At 41.9% G+C, this 22,531-nt stretch overlaps 1 protein-coding gene across 22 annotated transcripts in view; it reads left to right on the plus strand.

The window, feature by feature from the left end:
- DLGAP1 (DLG associated protein 1) overlaps positions 1 to 16,892 on the plus strand; it is a 906,793-nt gene extending 889,901 nt beyond the window's left edge. For 19 of the 22 annotated variants that reach the window (XM_046025114.1, XM_046025116.1, XM_046025110.1 and 16 more), the window contains 3 exons: positions 7,928 to 8,019; positions 12,515 to 12,667; positions 15,523 to 16,892. In XM_046025114.1, coding sequence (XP_045881070.1) covers positions 7,928 to 8,019; positions 12,515 to 12,667; positions 15,523 to 15,732 — 455 coding nt within the window. In that variant the 3' untranslated portion in view covers positions 15,733 to 16,892. Of the gene's footprint in view, positions 1 to 7,927; positions 8,020 to 12,514; positions 13,182 to 15,522 lie in introns of those variants that run through there. The other 3 variants (XM_046025131.1, XM_046025132.1, XM_046025128.1) reach the window with 1 other exon arrangement.
- Positions 16,893 to 22,531: the final 5,639 nt, after the last annotated feature.

Raw genomic sequence — 22,531 nt, forward strand, 5'->3', positions numbered from 1 at the left:
TATGCTGGAGTTAGAAATTTGGGAAACATCAGTTCATTTCTAAAATAGCTGAAACCGGAGAGCGATGAGTTCATTCAAGCAAAAGAAAGGAAGCGGGCTCCGGACTGAATTTTGTGTTAAGCATTTATGAGGTGAACGAGAGAGTCCTAAGGAACAAGGAATGCGGGGTCAGAGCCAGAGACTGGGGGTGGGGGGTGCGTTGATGCCAAGTGCAGAGCTATCCAGCAGAGGAAAGAGGGGAAGGAGAGGCCAGGCGGCAGAGGGTGGGGAGACAAATGGTGGCTGGGGAAGCAGAGGAGCAGAGGCTTTCCATCCTTTCGAGAGCATTCACAGGAAGGTAGGACTCCACCAGGGCTGCCGTAAGGAAGTACCACACGCTGCTGGCCTGAACTACAGAAACAAGTGTTTTCATTTTGGGAGGCTAGAAGTCTGAAATCAAGGTGCTGGTTTCTTCTGAGGCTCCCGCCCTTGGCTGGTGACAGGTCTTCCCTCTGTGTGTCTGTGCTCTCTTCTTATAAGGACACCAGTTATATTGCATTAGGACCCTCACTAATGACCTCTTTTTAACTTAATTACCAAATCAAAGGCCCTGTCTCCAAATACAGTCAGCTTCTAAGGTATTGGCGGTCAGGACTTGAACATTTTTTTTAAAGATTTTATTTATTTATTTTGACACACACAGAGAGATCACAAATAGGGGGGAGGAGGAGCAGGCCCCCGCTGAGGACAGACCGATGTGGGGCACAATCCTAGGACCCTGAGAGCATGACCTGAGCTGAAGGCAGAAACTTAACCTATTGAACTACCCAGGCACCCCAGGACTTCAACATTTGAATTTGGGGAGGACACAGTACAGCCCAGGACAAGGAAGAAGAGGCATTTTATATTGGGTGGAGGGGAGGGACCTTGAGAGTGGGGCGGATATCTCTCCCTCCCTCCGAATGGGAGAGATGGGATGGTGCTCACAGGCATCCCTAGTAGTGTTAGAGCGCAGAGAAGCAGAGACTGCAGAGACAGACTTCGAGAGCCCTAGAAGGGAATCAGGCCAACGACACAGGTAGATGGGAGGAGTGAACATAGAAAAGTCTTCAGGGTGGGGGAAGGTATGGGTCGTGGAGAGGTGACATTAGTAATGAACGTAAGCAATTCTCTCCTGGCACCTGGCATCTATGCTGTTATCCAGGTAACTGCTGCTTCCCCTCATGGGAGACCCCCACACTCTTCAGAGGCTTACAGGACGAGAAGAAGAGCAGGAGAGGCAGAACATTGAGAATATTCCAGCCTGATTCTGCTTTCTTCATCTCGTAGGAGGCAAGGTTATTGCTGAAGATGAGGAAGTGAGGAAGTGAGTTACAAGTGAGTAAGAGTCTAAAAGGGAGGCTCAGAGAGGGCGGTAACAAAGATCACCTCAAAGGACTAATGAACAGCAATGACAAATCGGCTGAGTTTGAAGATTATGGGTTCAGAATGGCACTGAAGCACATGACTAGACACCTAGACACTGTTTGGAACACAAGGTGGGCATCTAGCTCTCCACACTAGCAGGATTTACCCAGCATGCTCTGCACCTGAAGATGGACCTTGTTTGCAGAGCAGCTGCTGCTTCCCATGAGGAAGGTTCTGGCCCTTCTTTCTACAGTGAGCTTGCTTTCCACACAAGGCTCTGGCTGGGTGGTGTAAGTGTCTAGCAGTGGTTAGAGTTCTGTCTCCTCCATGTATCTTCATCATCCAGCAACCATTTTGGCCATTGTTCTAGCTCTTGCAGGTGGGGAACTATGCCAGACCATGCCAGAAAGTCTGGGCCCCTGAATAATTGTGATGGATGCTTTAGACACACAGACCGAAGAAATTATTGACACTCACCTAAATCTGCCTGAGTGAAAGCCAACAAAAAAAAAAAAAAAAAAAGAGGACATTCAATTAGTCCATACTATTAGAGAGAGAGGCTGGAGTATGAAGATTAACAGAAGAAATAATTCCTTATTTCAGCCAAAGCCACCTTTTATTACCCAGGTAGCCCAAGAACTAACGAATGTTGGTAGAATAGAGAGGTTACAATTTCTGCTACATTCTAACAACTTTTGTATATTATTTCATTAAATAATGAGCAATCCTATGAAGATAGTATTATGATTACTTGACAGATAAAGAAAACAGAGTCTCAGAGTGCCATAAACTCTTCCAAGATCGGCCTCTGGTAAGTGGCATCCCTGACTTGCATATTACTCAGACAGGAAGAGTTAGACTGGAAAAGGAGTATGCTAGGTGAATTCCAGTGTAGGTGACTGGGCTTGGGGAGCATCCTGCCCACCGTGTCCACTGGATATGAGGTGGGAAGCCTCCCCACTCACAGCCAGCCACATACCTTGTACTGGTTTTAGTATTCAGGTTTCAGGGACATGCCATTGAGGCCATAGGAAATGTGTCTATCCTTCTCTGTTTCTGATGCCTAATGTGGGGGCCTGATGACTGTGAGGTTGGCCCTGAGAGACAAGAATCAGAAACAGTCAGAAAAACCACTGCTTCCGTCTTTTCAATTCTAGGGACTTAATTCTTCTTGGAATATTAAAGGATGCATATGGTAATGACACATAAGGACTCCTTTTTTTCAAACGAAATTTCTCTCATGTTTATGACTGAGCCAACCTGCTAGGACAGAAACAGAAACAAAGACCAAAATCATTTTTCCTTAAACATATATCCAACTGTCCAGATAGTGGTGATGCTTGTGACCTTGAAACAACTTAAATCCATATGGGGTCTCGTGTATGAGTCCTGACAGACCCAGCTGGATTCTTCTCCAACATCCTGTTGGAGTTGTATCTGATTTTACGGCCAGTTCTCATCTGAATCCACTGGGGGAACACTTCTTGGCTGGGACGTGCTTGATCCTGAAAGCCTTGTGAGCAGGGAAGACATGGTGAGGAGCCATCAATAGCAACCCCCAGGGTGGTGGAGAAAGGAAGAGAGAACTATGCTCACAGATATGAGATGCTGGTGTGGACGCAGCAGAAAGTCAGGTTTACCTCCAAAGGAAATGGTCTTTGTTTTTTGCTGCTTCCATAGCGCAGTTGAGCTTTGCCGTGGACCTACTTGCAGGATTAAAAGAAATTGCCATTCCCTTCACCACTGTGCCATTTATACCACCTCCTTGTTCCCCAAATAAAAGTCATCACCCATGGGGGGTTCAGTGGGAGGGAGGAGATGTGCTCTCTCAATGTCTGGGGTTTTATCTGTAAGTGGCCAGATTTAAAATCAGAGTTTTCCTGAGACACCCATCTCACACTCCAAAATAGTCTTTCTCTGCTTTTATTTTGATGTATAATCTTTAAAATCAAAACCCAGACTTAAACCTTACACCCACTAGCATCTCTTTCAAGGGATCCTTGGTTCCTACGTTCTTTTTACTCTGGAAATTTCTGTGTGCAACAATAACTTCGTGTACATGGGCTTTGTTCTCCCATCTGGATATGGGACAGAGAGGGTGTGTGCTGAACATCCCCATTCTCCATCAGCTTGCTACAGCTGCCCCCCTTCTGTCTGGTGACACTGTCTAGAGAGTGTTGATCAAGGAAAGAAATCACCCTCAGATGGCTTCTTGTAAGTGGATTCAGACCCAGTTTTCAATACGTGTTGAGAGAAAAGAGCACAACTGAACAGGGAGGGAGAAGACAGGGCCCGTGCCTAGGGCCCCAGGAAAGGTACTTCTTAGTTTAAGCCCAGATTTTCTCGCATGGAGTGATGATATCTTTCCTGCCTCACAGGGTCCTGACGGGATCTGATTTAATGTGCATGTGAAATACAAGGTTATAATATGAATAGACAGATCTTCTCAAAAACCAAACAGTGACGACCTTCCAAAAGATCTTCTTGGCTTTATGTGGTGAACTAACCCAGGCCTGTGCTCTCTATTCTGATCTCCCATGGCCATCAACTGCAGGATGAGAAGTTTCTAGAAGTGTAAGTAGGGGAGTCAGTATGGAGGTGTCTACCTCTGAAATGGAAGGAATTTAGTTCACCAGTGTTTTGGGTTGTCATTTTGTACTTCCACTGAGGAACAGACTAACAGCAGGGGAGGAAAGGATAGGGTGAAAGGAATCTTATAAATGAACCATCAGGGGTTTTATAAGACACCTATGGAGACCAGCCTTACCGACATAAAAAGAGTGGCACAGCAGGATGAGGCCTATAATATGACTAAATATTACATGAATAAATGGTATAATCTTGGTTAAATGGCATGCCTGAGGAAATACAGCAGAGAAGCATGATTCCAGAAGACGAAATGAATGAGGGGAGATGGATGGTACCAACTGCAGACTGCATTTGAGCTTAACAATTTGGAAAAGGTACATGGACCTGAAGGAAACCAGCTAAATGTAATCCCAGGAGCACATCATCTTCATTAGCTTTTTTCTTTCTCATAACAAATATGAAATGTTCTATACATAACAAATATGAAACAGCTTCAGGAAAGGAAGTGATCTCATACACCAGTGTATGTCTAATGAAAAAAAGAGAACTCCATTAGAGCTTTTTTCTCTTTCTTTCTTCTTCTTCTTCTTTTTTTTTTTTTTAAGATTTTATTTATTTATTTGAGAGAGAGAGAGAGCACAATTGGGGTGGAGAGAGAGAGAGAGAAGCAGACTCCTAGTTGAGCAGGGAGGCCAACGGGAAGCTCAGTCCCAGGATCCTGAGATCATGACCTGGGCTGAAGGCAGATGCTTAACCAACTGAGCCACCCAGGCACCCCCATTTGAGCTTTCTTCTTAAAAATTAAACTGAGTGGAGTACCTGGTTAGCTCAGTGGGTTAAGCCTCTGCCTTCAGCTTAGGTCATGATCTCAGGGTCCTGGGATCAAGCCCTGCACCAGGCTCTCTGCTCAGCAGGAGCCTGCTTGCCCTTTCTCTCTGCCTGCCTCTCTGCCTACTTGTGATCTCTCTCTGTCAAATAAATAAATAAAATCTTAAAAAAAAAATTAAAGTGAGCTTTAAGGGGGCGACTCTTGGTCTCACAACTGTGAGACCATGGCTCAAGCCCTGAATTGGGCTCCACACTCAGGGGGAGTCTGCTTGAGATTCTCTCCCTCCCTCTCCCTCTGCCCCTATACACACACACACACACTCTCTCTCTCTCAAATAAATAAATAAATCTTTTTTAAAAAACAAAGTGAGTTTTTAGTTCTCTAGAAACAAAAGTGTGGAGGACAAAGAAGTAGGAATTACTGTCTGCTTGCCCCCAAGCTCTCCTGTTGCGTGGTTTCACTGAAGGCCCACATCAGCATCTCCCTTCTCTCAGATACTGGAAACGCACAGAGCCAGTAGGGAATTTCCACTGAAGGAACATGATAGCAAAAACCTGGAAAACAGAAGGGCCATGACTCCACCCCAGTTATTTTTGTTCCAAATCTATAGCTCTCACCAGACCATCCTGAATGAAGACAGATATCCCTTGTTCTACTTCCAAGAAGACATCTATCTGAGTTAACCCCTACCTACATGGTTGAGTGTTACCTGAAGGATTGTTTGGAGCACTGCTTTCTTCTCATTTGAGAAACACCCTCTTACTCAGCTACTGTTACTATGATAGTCTATCATACAGCTTGAGTATTTGGGTGTAATTGAAAACCATTCGCTCACAGTTTTGAGGAATATCAGAACAGCTTGAGTTTCTGTGGGAGTTTCCAGGAGTCATGCAAATTTCCCAGCCAGCAAATTGGAGACCCCTCTGTACTAGCTCTAAGCTCCCAGGATTCAATCTAAGATTTGCTGGTGTCACCATCCAATCCATCAGCAACATAATTCAGAGATGTTTCCAGAGACCTTAAAATCTGCCTAAAGCCACATGGTCACTTAGGAAATGCCAGCTCAGAACTGTCTCAGATCTGGGACAGGTCATCTGAAGCATATACCTGTCCCAGGCAACCAACCATGTCTGGTTGCCTTTGAATAATCCAGACTTTGGTTTTTTTTTTTCTCTTCTCTTCTGGGCAAAGCAAGTGTGGGGCCCAGAGGTGGGACACCCAGAGAGATAGAATAGTGTCCTGGCCGTAGGTCATAACAAACATTTATTGGTCATTTGCTATATATCAGACACTGTCCTAAGCATTCCCCACTTTTATTGCTTTCAACTTTCCTGACAGTCCTATGAGTAGGTACCGTTAGCTCCACTTCACAGACAAGAGAGCAGAGATTAAGTGACCGGTCCTGGGCAGGGGCTGGGAAGTGTGGGAGTCAGAACTCTCCACTGCTCAGGGTGTGAACCCTTAGTTGTGATGATGCCCTTTCCTTTCTAATTCAGGAGTGTGCAAAAGGGAGAAGGGCCTCACACCACAGATGCATTGGTTAAGATGGTTAAAAGATAACCACCCCAAAAGAGGTTGGAAAGAATAAACAACCTGAGTAATTGCTGCCCTGTGGCTGTCAGGGGAACCCCCAGCTATCATCAAGGATGCAATTTTTACAGACCTGGTGGGGGGAGCAGCTGTAACAGGTGACAGAGAGCGCATGAATGCCCTGACTTCCATGTTGGGGGTGGGGTCGAAATACCTGAGTCATTCCGACGTGTAATGTGCTTCGTAAACCGTTATCTAGGCTGGCAGTATTTTGGATTTGGGGTTTTTTGGATTTTTGTTTTTGTTTTTGTTTTTGAGCCTAGCAGTTTTAAATAAAGAAACTACTAGAAAACCCTGCGACAACATGAAGTTTCCTTTTCTTTTGTTTCCTTCTCAGACTTTGTGGGGACTGAGGTCGAGAAAGGGAGACCTCATTCCGCCCTGGGTGCCAGGCTCTGTCAATTCACAACAGAACAACCGCAGAGCAAACGCTGCTTCGATCCCTTAGGTCACATCCCCGCGTAGATTTCCAGGCGGGGCAAGGGCCCTGCCGAGTCTCCCGGTCTGGTTTTCTGCGTGGGCCGGGAAGGGGCGAGCAGGGTGTCTTCTCCCCTTCCTTCCCGACAGGGAGGGCCTGTTGAGACTGCCTGGTGGCAGCGCTCCAGCCAGGCAGCGGAGCCCCAGTCCCCACCGGGTGGAGGCAGGGCCTTGGGACAATGCAGACTCGTGCAGAGCGGTTCCGCCTGTCTCGTCTCAGCACGCCCGGCCTTCGAAAGGTTCTCGCCTTACTTAGTCTGCACGAAGACAAGAAGTAGCTTGCAAAGGAGATTTTCAGCACAGTGCATAGGGAATTAAACCTATATTAACAATGAAATTGGTCTGTGGAGTGGAAAAGCTGGAACAGTGCTGGCGTTCCCTAGGCAACAGGCTGAAAATGTTCATTCCTTAGAAAATCTTTCAATGAATACTGTTACGCTGAAAAAATAAATAAAATGGAAAAAAAAAAAAAAAAAAGAAAATCTTTCAACTGGCCAAGGCACTTTCCTGACAGTCCTGGTGGCTGGGCTCCGGAAAAGTACTGAAGGCTATGGATAGGATATGGTGAGTGTGCCAAGAGATCCCCCCAGGTCAGGAATGCTTTTCTTGGGTTTGGGTTAGCAGACCATGATGGCTGACATAAATAAATCCATAACTATATTGATAAACTCTTGAAATTCATCCTTGCTGTAAAAGGGGGAGGAAGGAAACCCTATTTGCCTCTTCTCTTGTAACCTCCAGTGCTGTGATGGAAAACTCCGTTATTCCTAAGAAATACGCAGGATGAGCATGTGGGTTTGGTTTTTTTTCCAAGTCGGTTTTTTACTTTACTCTAGGAGTCTGTTGTTCCATAAACTAGCAGAGTAACAGCGGCAACTGGGCAGTGTGTGTGTGTGTGTGTGTGTGTGTGTGTCTGTCTGTCTGTCTGTCTGTTCACGTGCTGTATGGGTGCTGTTTTCTCTAATTATTGCAGCATAACGTCCTCTTTGCTTTACCAGACTAAATCTCAACCATGAGACATAATGTGTAAATTTCTTGTATGTTTGCTTTTTTCAGTTCTAGGTAAAATCCGAACCGCAGTGGGCAGTGCCCAACTTCTCATGGCCCAGAAATTCTACCAGTTCAGAGAACTGTGTGAAGAAAACCTGGTAGGTAACATTCCCCATCACTACCACTTCCTAGTCAGGAGGAGAATGTGTTGTCAAGGCTGGTACAACTAAAGTAAAACTGATTTTGAACCAAGTGAAGCCCCATTGGACTCTCTTACCTGCAATAGAGTTTTCTGATGAATCTTATTTCCTGCTTTTCTTAAAATTAGAACTGTTTATTTTATACTTAAATAATCTTAGGAGAAAAATCCAATCAAGTTGAAACTCCATTTCCTATTTTGTTTTGGTTTTCGTAACAAATTTTTCCATTTTCCTGGCTTTTGCATGACAGCCCTGATTTTATTATTCTTACCAAAATATGGAACACCTGATATTTCAAAAATAATATTACAGAGAACCATTCTGGATAATGATTTTCCTTCTGAAATAGCCGTCAGTAACTATTTCATCATCAGGGGTTTCATTCAAGGCCAGAGGTGGACGGCAAGCCAAAGTGTAGATTTGATCTCCTCGAGACAGATGAATCATTCATCCTTCTTGGACATACCAAAACCAAATAAGCAAAACGAAGAGAGAAAAACACCAGTAGCATCAACAACATTTTTTAAATTGGCTGCAAAGTACAAGGACGAGAGCTTCCTCACATCCATAGGCCTTTTTAAAAAAACTGCCTATTTTGTCTGCAAGTGTCATTCCACAGGAATAGCTTTTATTGGTCAATTGTTGGTCAAGCTTGCTCTAAAATAAAGAACATAAAAAGCAACTTGTTTATCTTAGACAAAGGAAAAGCATGATTATTTGCAATCTAATTGACTCTGATTTTAGGGTTTTAACCACATCTTCTTGTTAACAAGGACAAACATAGGCTGAATGGGATTTACCAAGATAGGGTTCAATCAAGAGAAAATGAAACACATGCAAAAGTTGGTGTTCTCTGTCCCTCTTCACCAGTCTTCTCTTTCCAAAACCTCCCTTTGGGATGATCCTTTCCCTTCTCCTCACACTCACCACCCACATCTGTAGTTTGTTTTCCCCTCCCTCAGCCAAAATTATCTGGCCCTTCCTCCACCTTCTCAGAAATTATAATCTGGATTATGAGACAATATAGGTCAGTAAATGCATTGATAAGTGAATTCAACAAATATTTTACTGAGCTTCACCATGTGCCATGAACAGAATTCCTGCTAATTTATAAACTTGCTAATGTGTCACAGATCTTTTTTTTTTTTTTTAAGATTTTATTTATTTATTTGACAGAGAAAGATCACTTTTTAACACAGTTGTACAATAAACAGGTGTATTAAGTAGAATGCAAACACTGTGCAGATTTTGAAAATGAAGTCGCAGAGAAGACGTTTTGAAAACTTTGCAGATTTCTAGGAAAGGTTAACACTGTTAAAGCCAGCTTTTGACGTTACCCAGTCCCTGATGGGTTTACATGCCTTAGCCGGTAGAGGAAGTTAGTTGTAAACGTGGGTAGCACGTTAGAGGTAGGAAGAAGAACCATACTTTCGGCAGAGGGCCACTAATGGCTGCTTCAAGACCCGCCCCAGAAGGGAAGAAGGAAAGCTGATCATGTGCTGGTCGCCATGCTGAGGGCTTTTAGTTATTTTGGTCTGGTTAAATCCTCAGAGACCCTATGGAGCAGATAGCGACGTTATTCTGATGACAGATTTACAGCTGAGCAAAATTGAGATGGAAAAGCTAAATAACTTGGCCAGGAATAAAAAATAATAAATTAATCAATAAATAATTTGGCTAGGGTCACGGGGTAAGAGGCAGAGCCAAGATTCAAATTCCAGTCTGTTTGACCTCTGTCCCTTTTGATTTCCCTTGACCCCCAAGATTCCCAAGATCTGAGTTCTGTTCCTCACCCTCCTAGAGGGACATGGGGTTCATCAGTCAGCTTCAGTTCCTCTGCAGCAAGAAGCATGGTGGCCAGATGGTGGCCTTGCTTAGCTGTGTAAAGCTACACAAAAGTGCAGCTAACATTGGCCACAAACAGACCCAGCTCTCCTTCCTTGCGTTCTTATCCTGAGGAAAAGAACAGCTGGAAACACCTGTATATTACCCCAGACTAGACTCTCAGGCACAGAGTAAATGGATGAGCATTATTTTATCCCAACAAAACTAAACTAAGGAACCCAGCCCCCCTCATCCTTCCACAACCTCCACCACCTCTGACCTACAGGTCTGGTTCAGGCTAAGGCAAGAGCAGCAACTCCTTGTGCATGGAATGTCACATGACCCACAGATTCTCTTTCTCTCTGCTTCCCCACCTTTCCCCTTGATGATACAGGGGCAAAGATATTCTTGGTGAAGAGGGAACAAATTGCCCATCATACAAAATTAAACAAACTCTTTGGGCCTACCTAACATTTCATGCATTGTTGCACTGAAACAATTTTGCCGGCAGGGCCTGTAACCTAAAACACCAGTAAACTCCAAAATGTGAACAATTTAGTTCTCAGTTACTGGTGAGAAAAAGAAGACCATAAAACTCCATTTGCGATGTACTTTGTTAAAGCTATTTTCTGTCTATTCTGAACCCAGATGTTGAGTTAACTTACTAAATGAAAATACCCCGGAGAAATTCTTTCATTGAGTTCACAAGTCAGTAGACTAGAGTTTAAACCAAATACTTAAAAACTTCAGAAATTACATCTTCCAATGAATCCAGAACTATGGGTAGTTTGAGAAGTGTAAGTTTATAAATACATTTTTACTTATATTCATTTTGAAACCAGACCAATAATGTTAGTCCATCAAAGGCTAAAAAGTTCTGTCCAACCTATTTGATGAGCACTGACTTTGTACTTTCTGAAAGTTGTTTTTTTTTAAAGTATAGAATGGCCTTAGGTTCTTGTATGGCATGGGGTTTCATAGTATATCAGATTGCCTTGAATACCCACAGGAAACCAAAACTGACCCAGATGGAAGCCTCTGACATCTGGAGGCTCCCACCCACCTAACTATGAATACCTTTGGCTACCATTGGTGGTATTGATTAACAATGAGCATGACATCTTCAATCTCTTATATGTTTTGTCTGTTTTACATCATAAAAATTATGTATGTAATCATATATAAAAATTATTATTATATGTATTTAATCACATATATAAATTATTATATGTAATCATATAAATTAAGTATGAGCCATACTTTGTAGTACCTGTCAGGGGTATATGGATAGGGAAAAAAAAAAAAGTCAATCCTTAGACACTGAAGAATGTTTAATATTATCTATAAAATGGGTTATTACAGACATCTATGTGTATGTACAGATATGTGTTCTCACATTTGCTATTTTATGATATGGTTGATTTAAAACGAATTCATTTCCAGTGATTTTGTCAAAGTACTTGTATGATAGAATGACTTCTTATACTAGCAACATTGTAATTGCTAAAAACATAGTGCTTTAAAAATCCATTTATTTTATTACTCATCATTTGTTTACCTTATTGTTTTACTCAACACAATCATTAAAACAAATCTTATTTTAGATTTTTTTTATCTGTTCTCTGAATAAGTGGGATGGCATGGAGTCAGATTCCAATTCTAATAATAATATATTGTATTTTTTCCCCAGGGACAGTATCTTCATTTAGATATATTTCCTTAAAGATTTTATTTATTTATTTGACAGAGAGAGATCACAAGTAGGCAGAGAGGCAGGCAAAGAGAGAAGGGGAAGCACCCTCCCCGCCGAGCAGAGAGCCCAATGTGGGGCTCTATCCCAGGACCCTGAGATCATGACCATAGCTGAAGGCAGAGACTTAACCCACTGAGCCACCCAGGCACCGCTAGATATGGTTTAAATGAATCTTGTCATAGTTTTTTGAAAAGTTTGGACTCTCTCCCCATACCACATTGATAGATGTATTACAAAAGAAGAGTTTTACAACCTTGACATTTGAGAATCACTAACTCAGACAGATGAGTGTATAAAATTACCATCTGAAATGGAATCTTTAAAAAACAAAAAAAGCGTCAAACTCATTGAAAAAGAGAGTAGAAAAGTGGTTGCCAGGGGTTTGAGGGTGGAGGGGAAAGGGAGAGATTGGCAAAAAGATTGTCGGTTACAAGATGAATAAGGTCTGAGGATTTAATGGGCAAGATGATGACTATAGCTGATAACACTGTATTGTCTAACTGAAATTTGCCGTGAGTGGAAATTTAAATGCTCTCGCACACACACAAAAAGATAAATATGTGATGTGATTGATGTGGTTATTAATTCTATGGGATGAGTCCTTGCCCAGTGTGTGTAAATATCCAATCATCATGTCGTACACTTTAAATTACCTTACTGTTGTCAATTATTCCTTAATAAATCTTTATGGATAGATGGTAGATAAGTAGATAGATAAGATTGCCATTTGTAGCCTCACTCTTATCTCCTATTTGAAAGCCAAAAGGAACTCATCCCCCTTACGTTCTTTAAAATATTTGAAAATAGCCCTTTGGTCCTGCACTTGTTGTCACAGACTTTCTCTAAAGTGTGAATGTTTTTCTTTCTTTCGTACAGAATCCCAATGCTCATCCGAGGCCCACCTCCCAGGATTTGGCCGGGTTCTGGGACATGCTGCAGTTGTCCATAGAAAATATTAGTATGAAATTTGATGAACTTCATCAGTTAAAGGCCAATAATTGGAAACAGATGGATCCTCTTGACAAGAAGGTAGAACAATGTAGATTTTGTATGGTTCATTTAAAAACCTGCACAAACACTGGACAGTCTAAATAGGCTTCTGCATTCAGTCTTGCTGTTTACAATGTGAAATGGAGCTGATATCATATTAATCTCATTGTAATGACAATGTTTACATAGTAATCATTTGGGATATTATCTGTAATATGTTTCAGGCATATTTTTAAAGAAAAACCTGTCTTTGTGAATTGGAAAATGGGAATGTGGCTTTTTTGTTAATTAAACTTTAAGTTAAATCATTTTAGTCACTGGAAGGAACTGCCTCCATTTTGCTTTTTAAACTAAAATAAATGACATCTTCAGTGCATGATTATATAGAGCAAGAGTTCAACTTCCTTACACCCCTAGGATGTGTTTCGGAGAAAAATAGGAAGCCCTGAAAAACTAACCGACTTTGATAATTATTTCATAAATATAGTAATAAAGAAACCACTGTTGTTCAAGTTTAAAAATATACTCCATAAAGCTTCACAGTAATCATAAATGTTGGGGTTTTTTTTTTTTTTTTTAAGAGTTTTACTTTGGGTTGATTTGCCTTGGGGAATATTGCTCACTGGGTTTCTCATTCAACAGTCTAGAAATAAAGACTCAAATTCTTTTACTTTAACAAATAAACTGCAATTTTCACTTTTGATTATGGTGGCTCCACCGGGCTCACACAGGTATCCAATATCCACCTCCCTAGGCTGCTTGTCATGCTTGACTTTTTTAACCCTTTGCTTTCCTAGGGCCTGAGGTCAAACAGTTCTGAGAGATTCAGCTTCTAAAAATTAGACTTGGCTATTCTCATGAAGCTCTGGCGGCCCTGCCCTTTTCAGATCTCCTTACCTCTCAGAGAGCTAACAGCAATCCAATCCATTCTGCTGCTCTCCATCATAGTATCTGAGTTCATAGGGTCAGTAGACTCCCAGGAGAAATCCAGTCCCCAGGGCCATGCCTAATTGATGGGAGGGTTATTGTCATTGTCCTCATCTCCAATACTATCACCAACAACCTGGGAGTTTTTAGTGTTAAGCATGAAAGCACCATTGATATATGTGTGGCCTCTCACTTGGGAAGCCAGACATCTGCACTCAATCTAGTTTTCTTTAATCTGTGTTTAAAACTGTCTACTAAATAAGCTTTTAAATTGTTCTTATATAAGAAAACACTACAGATGTACATACATACTGGTAATTTAGTTTCTAGAGTTGATCTGTCTAACTTCTCATTCACTGATTTTTTTCCAAATATTACTTATTTTTTTTAAGTACAAGTAAAGGAAATATGACTAAAAAGTTTCCAATATTCTCACTCTTCAAAAATATCAAGTTACCCAGCAATGAAGATTTAAAATGTCCAAAAAATTGTGATGCTAAGAATTGACATATGTACCCTGTTGACGTTTACACAGTGAGTTGAGTCATTAGTGAACTGGATTTCTAAATTTTTATACACTTTGTCTATGACCAGAGCTTTTCAGCACCCCACGAACTTGAGGGGAAGAAACGAACGAGCACAATCAGAGTTGGCCAAATATTGTTTGCACTCTGTACTTTCCTTTTCTGTCCACCCAGACTCCACTCTAAACAGCCTGTGGGCAATTCTAATGTAATAAATTTACCCAGTCACTTCACCCAGGCAAGCAAGGAGGATTTGATGCAATAAGTGTGTGTTAAGAGACAAAGAGTGCCCCTTGGAGAATCACAGAATCCCTATTTTAACATAACCTTCACAGTTGTGTCATGAGAATTAAAGGTATTTCACTAAAAATGAAAACAACAGATTCACATGGATCTTTTCCGGGCCTGAAAGATCACCAGCCTTAAAAATTCCTTCGTGGTTTAGGTTTGTTTCTTTTTGTTTCTTTCCCACTATGTCCCCCCACCCCCTCCCCGGGGACCCAAGTGTTGAGTGGCTTTTGTTTGTGCAGTGGCATTTAAAAATTTCCGACCATTTCATAGTTTGCCGATGCTGAGGGGGAACTTCTTTCAGTCCTGTGTTAAATTTTCGCCACACAGTGTCTGTCCCTGTGACTGGAATTGCCTTCTGGGCCACCACAGCCATCCTGAGGCCCCTAAGGAGTGACATCCCAGCGGGATGTTTTAGAAGCTATCCTGGAACTGATTCCAGCCCCCCCCTTCCCCCCACTCCCGCTCCCAGTATAGGAACTGTATCAGTGTCCTCACTCCAGGGTGACCCCGGAAAGAATATCGCTGTGTGTTTGTGTGTGATGTGCAAACGGGTATAGTAACTCACTTTGACATCGACAAAGCTAAAGAACACAGCCTTATCATCTCTTCTTCATTTGGCCATCTAGGTTTGGGTGGGCCCCGGGAGAGGGCGGGGATGTTTTCAAACTCTGAGCCGAGCTTGCACCCGTTGCCTCGCCTCTTTAGTGGGGACGCAAAGTTCCGTAGGCAGCCGCTGTCCCCCAACCCATCTCTGGCACCCGGAAGAGTCTGGAGTCTCCAGAGAGAACCACACTTAATGTGCTGGGAGCCACAGCCTTTCAGCAGGGGGCATTTTAAATACCCACATCCTTCCCTTGGAAAGACTAGTTCTGCAATTCATCCTTACCCTTGACCTTAAGCTTACCGGTAATCCTCCTCCCCCCCCCCCCACCTTGCAACCTTTGAATACCCAAGCCAGAGTAATAAAGAAAATATATATATATGCATATATTATAATTTACAGTGTGCAGATCAGAGCTAACCACCCTTAGGTTTAAAAAAAAAAAAAAAAAAGGAAAAAAGTGTGCGTGTTCTAACTACTGACCTATCCCAGTTTTTCCCAAGCTTGTCCTGAGAAGCTGTGTAATGTCCTGAACCTTCTGCTTTGATCAGGAGAGAAGGGCCCCTCCTCCAGTGCCAAAGAAGCCGGCGAAGGGCCCCGCGCCGCTGATCCGGGAGCGCTCGCTGGAGAGCTCGCAGCGCCAGGAGGCCCGCAAGCGCCTGATGGCCGCCAAGCGCGCCGCGTCCGTCCGCCAGAACTCGGCCACCGAGAGCGCCGAGAGCATCGAGATCTACATCCCCGAGGCGCAGACCCGGCTCTGAGCGCCCGGCCCCGCCGCGCCGCCTCCGCGCTCTGTCCTCCCTCCGCCCCCCTGCCCACCCTCCGAGCCCGTCCGTTCCGGACCTCAGTGACTTCCACTGTCGCGGTGTAGTTGTCGGTCTTGCAGGAGCCGTCCCCCAGTAGCCCCCGCCGCCCGGACCGGTTTGCCCATGTTCTCCACCGAGCTTCGCCACCCGTACCGACGCGTCACCCTGCCTCATCCGGAGAGCCGGCCCTTTCTTTTCTTGGCAGGACCGAACCCACCTGTGTAGAAATGGCCCCTTTAGGTCGCCCACCATCCTCAGTTCTCCCGAGCTAGTCTGTCCCTAGAGCTCAGCAATATAAAATCATAGGGTATTTCAGAAATTCAGTATCACAGGGTGATCCTTTGGGACTTAACCGTCTTCCACGTTGAAAGATATTAGGGCTCCGATTCCCTTTATTTCCCCTAAACGGTTATTATTTTGTAAAGCAGATGGAGCACTTTATTTCCAACCTCAGAAATCACGCCATCTCACTGGAATCGATGAGTGACAAGCCAAGAGGGGACCAAGTTGGGCCGGAGGTGGGGGACCTGGATACGTAGTGGGGAAGGGAGAAGCGAAATCTGCAGGTGCTGGTGGTACCTGCTTCAATCACAGCTGCACAAAACTGCCTCACTGTTATTCCATCAATCACTGCTTCAAATGTCTCAATCAGCAGAAGATTGTAAATTCGATCTTTCAGGGAAATTAATCTATTCTGAAAGGCAATAACATGAAGAAAGGCAAGGAAGCACTGATAGTTTCAGATACACTACATAAGGGGGATTTTTTTTTTTGTCCTATTATTAAGAAAATTTAGACCTGAAATGTTTTATCAACTTTTATTGTACTATGTGTATTATATTGTTGTTGTGGTGGGGGTCTTTAAAGGGGAAAGTGTCGGTCCTCTTATTTTGTTAGTGTCCATCCTGGGGGGCCTACCTAATTACACGTATATAAGTACACATCCGCTTAAGAAGTGCTGGAAATGGCAGCTAGGGTGTTTTCAGAGAGAAGTTTGGATTTTCCCATCATCCCTTTGAATGCTACACATCCATCTGTTGTAACCCAGTAGTTTGTAATGCAGACATATTTTCTCCTTTGGTCTTCTCTCACTACTACCTAGAGCCCTATCCCACCCCAGCATAAGGATCATGTCCTACGTCAAACCGATAAAATCAATTTTCTGCCCAAGCAGATCCGGAGCCTCAATTCCAAAGAGCTGCCCCTCATCTTGAGTCCCAGGTAGTGAGAGAAGAAATTTGATCTGGAAGGTTCAGCAACCAACAGGAAGTGGGGGAAAAGTCATGATCCAGAAGCATTGAAAGAAACCCAGGCTTTTGGCAGAGAATGTGGATTTATGCTTTTAGTCATGACGGATGGGCAGTGTGCACTTTGCATCTAGCTGAAGTTATCTTTAAATGCCCTAACTCGTAGCAGTTTAAACATTTAGGAGGTGGTGATCTTCAAGAATCACTGGCATCTTATGTCCAGCTCCCACCCCCAAAGCATTAGGAATTACCATTGAAAAGTGACCGATGAAAAATACACATTGAATAAGCTTGCACCAGAGCTCTTTTAAAAAATACACTCTCGTAGCCAGGTGCTAATTTAATTTTATTTATGAAATTAAGAGAGGTGATGGGTTCTGGCAACAGCTATTTTCGCGGACATATTCTAAAACCACTAGGGAATTCGCTACCTCTCAGAGCCATTGATGCTTTGAGCTATCTTTATAAACAGGGCACAAATGTTTACTGCTGTGGTTTACAAGAAAAGGGCTACTAACTTATTTAAAAACCAACCAACCAACTTTTAACTAGAGTGAACAAAGCACCTTGAGTGCTTTGCACGATGGGAGCTTACCGAGATTTTGAACTTCAAACGTCCACTTGTGTTAAAAAGAATATACCTTTTCTTTGCTTTGTAGCAGCAATGGAAGGTCACACAAAGTTTGCATCAAGTAAGGCCAACTGCCACCTTGGGTAGCCTATAGTCACATTCAGTCTTGAAAATGACTTGGAACTCCTAGACTAACGTGAAGAAAGCGATATCCACTAGAAGACCCATGTTCCCAACTATAGCTCCATGCCCTGAAATAGAGATGAGATTGGGATTAGGAAATAGATTTCTAATACGATTCAAGATCATCTTACAGTATTTTCTTTGGAAACTGGTTTAGCCCAAGATATTTTAAAGAGAGACAAGAGAAGGCCTATTTACCTTGTCTACGTGAATGGTATTTGTATATTCATAAGCTATTTTTGGTAAGAATTTTAAATCTTTTAGCTGACTGCCTACAGGCATCATGACCTTTGCCTTCCTTAAGAACACAAATTGTACAAACACTTTATAAAAAGCTAATTATGGATCTTAAAACATGACCCCACATAAAGCTGCTTGTTAACCACTTGCCCCCTTAAGCTGACATCCATGAGCATAACCTTTGTTACATTGTTCTTTTTGATGTATTTGTAGAAATGTTTTTTAGTTCATAATGGAAAATGTATGTACCCTGAAAAATTACTTATTTTGTTTAACTTTGGTATAAAGCTGTTTGGGCATTTTCTTGGGGAGGGGGGAATTACAAAAGAAGTTTGTCTCCCACATCAAAAAACGTTCAAAGAAATTAAGTATTTATTATATTTTTTGCAGATGTTTCCATACAATTCACATAACCTTTTTGTAAAGAGAGATGAAGAAATGGATTAAAGATTTTTAATATTTGAAATGGTAAATAGAACTAATTTATTTGTAATATATTTCTGTTATTTATAGATGTTTCCTTAATGTTTTACTGTGCATTACCACTTTAATTTAAGCCTTATCCTTGTGAATTTACCATTTCTTTTTTAAAACATGTCTAGATGCATATTTTAAATAACTGGAATGTAAATCACTAGCATATCTGAATTCCCGATGTAATTTTTAAAAATTATTTTGGTTTGGAAAAAAAGATTCATTTGAAAGCCTTCAGATGGAGGGGTGGGGAACATTTTTATGGCTTTATGAAGTGGAATTTCATAGGCTTATTTACCTAGATTGTGTGTGGACAAAAAAAAATTGTAAATAGATGAATGTTTCCCATAATGTAAAAAGAAGAAATTAATAAAATAATAATGCACTGCTTTCAGGTCTGTGTGTTTTCACTACAAAGCTCTGCTTCTCCCAAAATAAAATTGTCTTTGGAGGGAATAATTAAGTAATTGAGAAACACTATCATTCTAACTTACATTTGACAACACATATGCTAGCCACTGTTGAACAGATGGGCAGACCTTGTATCCTATGTAAGGGATCAAAACACTGAAAACCAAAAGCTTTTTACTGTGAGGATCACATGCATATGAAAGGTTCAGGTCAGGAGCTGTATATTTCATGAAAGGAATTATTAGCCTCTCAAACACGTGTAGATCTGTGTGTATTTAACCCACTTGTATCTCTTCTCAAACATTTCATCCATTTTGTTTCCTACACAGCTTCTACCCTTGGAAGATCAGAATAATGCTTTGTGGTTTTTATTTCATCCCCAAAGTAATGAAAAACTATCCTCACTGAGGCTTAGTGACTTGCCCAGTGGGACACAATTATCAAGTGACACATTTGGGTCCAAAATCTAAGCCTTTGTTCAGCTTCCTCTTCAGTGGTGTCTCTGTCCTTCTTCCCACATTTAAAATTGATAATTATTTGGCACTGTCCATCTCCTCTGGTTTTCATCACGGTCATATTTATAAACCTTACTTTATACACAAAAATACAGACTTACCCCCTAACAGGTAAATTAGAATGCTTTATGAAGTGGACTTACACATCTTCGAAAATGCCAAACTCTGAAACCTGTGTCCACAGTGGTTTTTCCCCACCAAGCTCTTGGGCAAACCCACCCATGTATATGCAAAAAACGTGGAAATTAAGCAGATAAGCCACTTTTTATTATTTTTGTACATAATAACATGATGTACCTTTGAAACTTTTTTTTTTTTTTTTTTTTATTCATTTGAATACAGAGAGAGAGAGAGAGTGAGCACAAGCAGGGAAGGGGAGCAGCAGACTTAGGAAAAGGAGAAGTAGATGCCCTGCTGAGCAGGGATCCAGCTGTGGGGCTCCATCCCAGGACCCCGGGATCATGACCTGAGCGGAAGGCAGACGCTTAACTGACTGAGCCACCCTGGGGCCCCTTGCAACTGTTTCAAAAGAGGATTGATCAAGTCGCTCAGTCTCTGTGAAACTGCAAAGATCCATTACTTGGTTTCGTGCACTAACTATTCACATAGTGTGACCCGAGATTATACTTCTTGCCTTTTACCTAATTAATTCTTATATCTCACCGGGGCTTCTTAAACACTTTGGCCAATTCCAAAACAAAATGAGTTTCTTTTTTGCATGTAAAACTTTGAGTTTCAATGAAGCAAATTTCAGCTTCCCATGTAAATTTGTTTTTTATAGAAATTGAACAAAACTGTTTGCTCTAAACCTGAAAAAAAATTTTAATATCTTTGAAAGCCACCCCTTGAAAATACAAATTGATTTTTGTTTAAATAAATGGCATGTTAAAAATCATAGCGTCTGAATGTGTTCATTCTCAAATGCTAGTGATACTGAAGGGTGTGAAACGTACCTGAGGTTTGCTCACTAGGCTGTTTGACTTTCAGCTGCTAAACCAAGATCAGATCAGCTCCCTTTGTAAACAGAAACTGGCGATGGTGTCTGAAAACCCTCTGTGGGTCCCATTCATTTGCTGTGAGTTTACAGACTAGGTCTTAAATTCCTCTGTAAGTCACTGATTATCTCCCCTAAAGCAGAGAGAGGAAATAGTGTGCTACTTCCTGGTCCATATGCTTCCCTCCGGGCTTACTGCTGGCTTAGGGAGGCATCACCAGACAATCACAGGAATGTGAAACCCCAGAAACAAGGATTCCTGATTCCTGGGTCTCCATTTAGCCTGCCAATGGATTATTTCATTATGTTTCTGTATAAATTATGTTTCTGTATAAAGTCTGAGTTTATAGAAAATGGCTGAAAGCAGGAAAGCCCTCTGATAAAAACCAAAAGTCAAGTTCTGCCATGTAGCTGATTCAACTCGCTATTCATTGCACAAATATTTCCATCAGTGCGTTTGAAGACTGCCATTCTTCCTCTTCACACTTGGAGCCTTCCTTCTGGGAGAAGTAAATGCTAATTTCCTCCTTCCATATTACTTGATACACGAATCATTGTCACAGGGAACTTCTATAGAGATCATGACAAAGAGATTTTCCAGTAGAAAAATTCACCTTTTCACTTTGGAAAGAGAGAAAGGGGAGCAAATAGTCATAGTTCTCTGTTACAAAGGAGGAAAATGCATTCTTCCTACTGACACTAAAGAAGGTGATAAACAACAATTACAGGTTCTGTAGTCTTCAGTCCTAGTGCTTTCACTGCTTCTGGGGGCCAATGCTCTGCAAATAGAAAATACTCCTGCATAGCTACCCTTCTGCCATCAGTAGATGAGCCCTTCCTTCTTCCTAGGGCTTTCAAGTCCAGTGCCTGCCATCAATATCTATTATGAAAAGTGACGAGAAACATCTGGGGACTTAAATAATACTATACGGATGGCCCCATAAAGTGTATTGGAGGAAACATCTCTCCAGGGTAAAATAAAAACATTTTATTAACTTTAAAAGATGGCCCATTTGAAAGGATTTTTGGTCCTAGGAAATAACTCTTACTATTGAGATGTTTATTTACTTCTGTAAATTAATTTTTTAAAGTAATCTCTACACCCAAGGTTGGGCTTAAACTCACCATCCCGTGATCAAGAGTCCAACTGAGCCAGCCAGACACCCCCATAAATTGTCTTTTTAAAAATATCAGCTTTGTCACCATTGTTTCCTTTCTAGAATAACCCCTAATGTACTTTGCAACCTTGGCCAATACAATGTCTGTCTGTAATTCCCAAGTTTGAGAAGAAGCAGACCTCAAAGGCAGCACTTAAACAAAGGCAAGCAGGAGATTGTTTATATAATTTACTCTTAGATTCCTTTCCAGCTTGATTTAATGTAACGCATTGGTCAAGAGCCTCGCTTCTCCCCAACACACTCAATGAAGGGATTTCTCTCATCTACAGCCCGGTCCCTGGCCAGAGCAGTACCTGGGAGATCTTGGTGAGCCTGGCACTTCCAGTGTTGAGCTGGACAAGCATGAAAGAGCAAACTCAAGGGCTCCTGAATTATTTCTTACATTAGTCAAGCAAGGCAATGAGTCTGAAATGACTGAAGGACGATCCTTTCAAAAGAGCTGGTGTTCTCGTGTCTAGGCTTGAGTTGGTACACCAAGGATTCCTTGGCTAGCAGACCGTTCAAAATGAAATCTTACAGAGAAAGGAAAAAACTGATCGATCATTTGGAAAATTAGAACAGTGGAGAGATGTTGGTACGGGAAAATGTTTGTTTGTTTTTAACTGAGTGTGAGTGAGTATTAAATGCTTAGTAAATAGCAGTGAAATGAGGTATAATTATTCAGATAATTCTGAGTAATTCTGGAGACAGAGAAAGAAAGTAAAAAACCCTAACCAAGAAGCTTAAGATGTCTCTGTGTTAGTCTCTTCAGGACCTGTCAGTGGCTGAATTCATCATGTAGTTTTTCTCAAGGGCACTTCATTTTAAGATAGGTTAAGAGAAGGCCAAGGACTAGCTATTCTTCCAGCAGAGGCAACGCATTAGAATTGGGTTAAATATTGTACCGAGAGAACCTGAGTTAAATATTAAGGAAATGCTTACTGGAGGAAAGTATGAGGTCT

The sequence above is a fragment of the Meles meles genome, chromosome 12 (assembly GCF_922984935.1).
Source record: "Meles meles chromosome 12, mMelMel3.1 paternal haplotype, whole genome shotgun sequence".
Taxonomy (NCBI): domain Eukaryota; kingdom Metazoa; phylum Chordata; class Mammalia; order Carnivora; family Mustelidae; genus Meles; species Meles meles.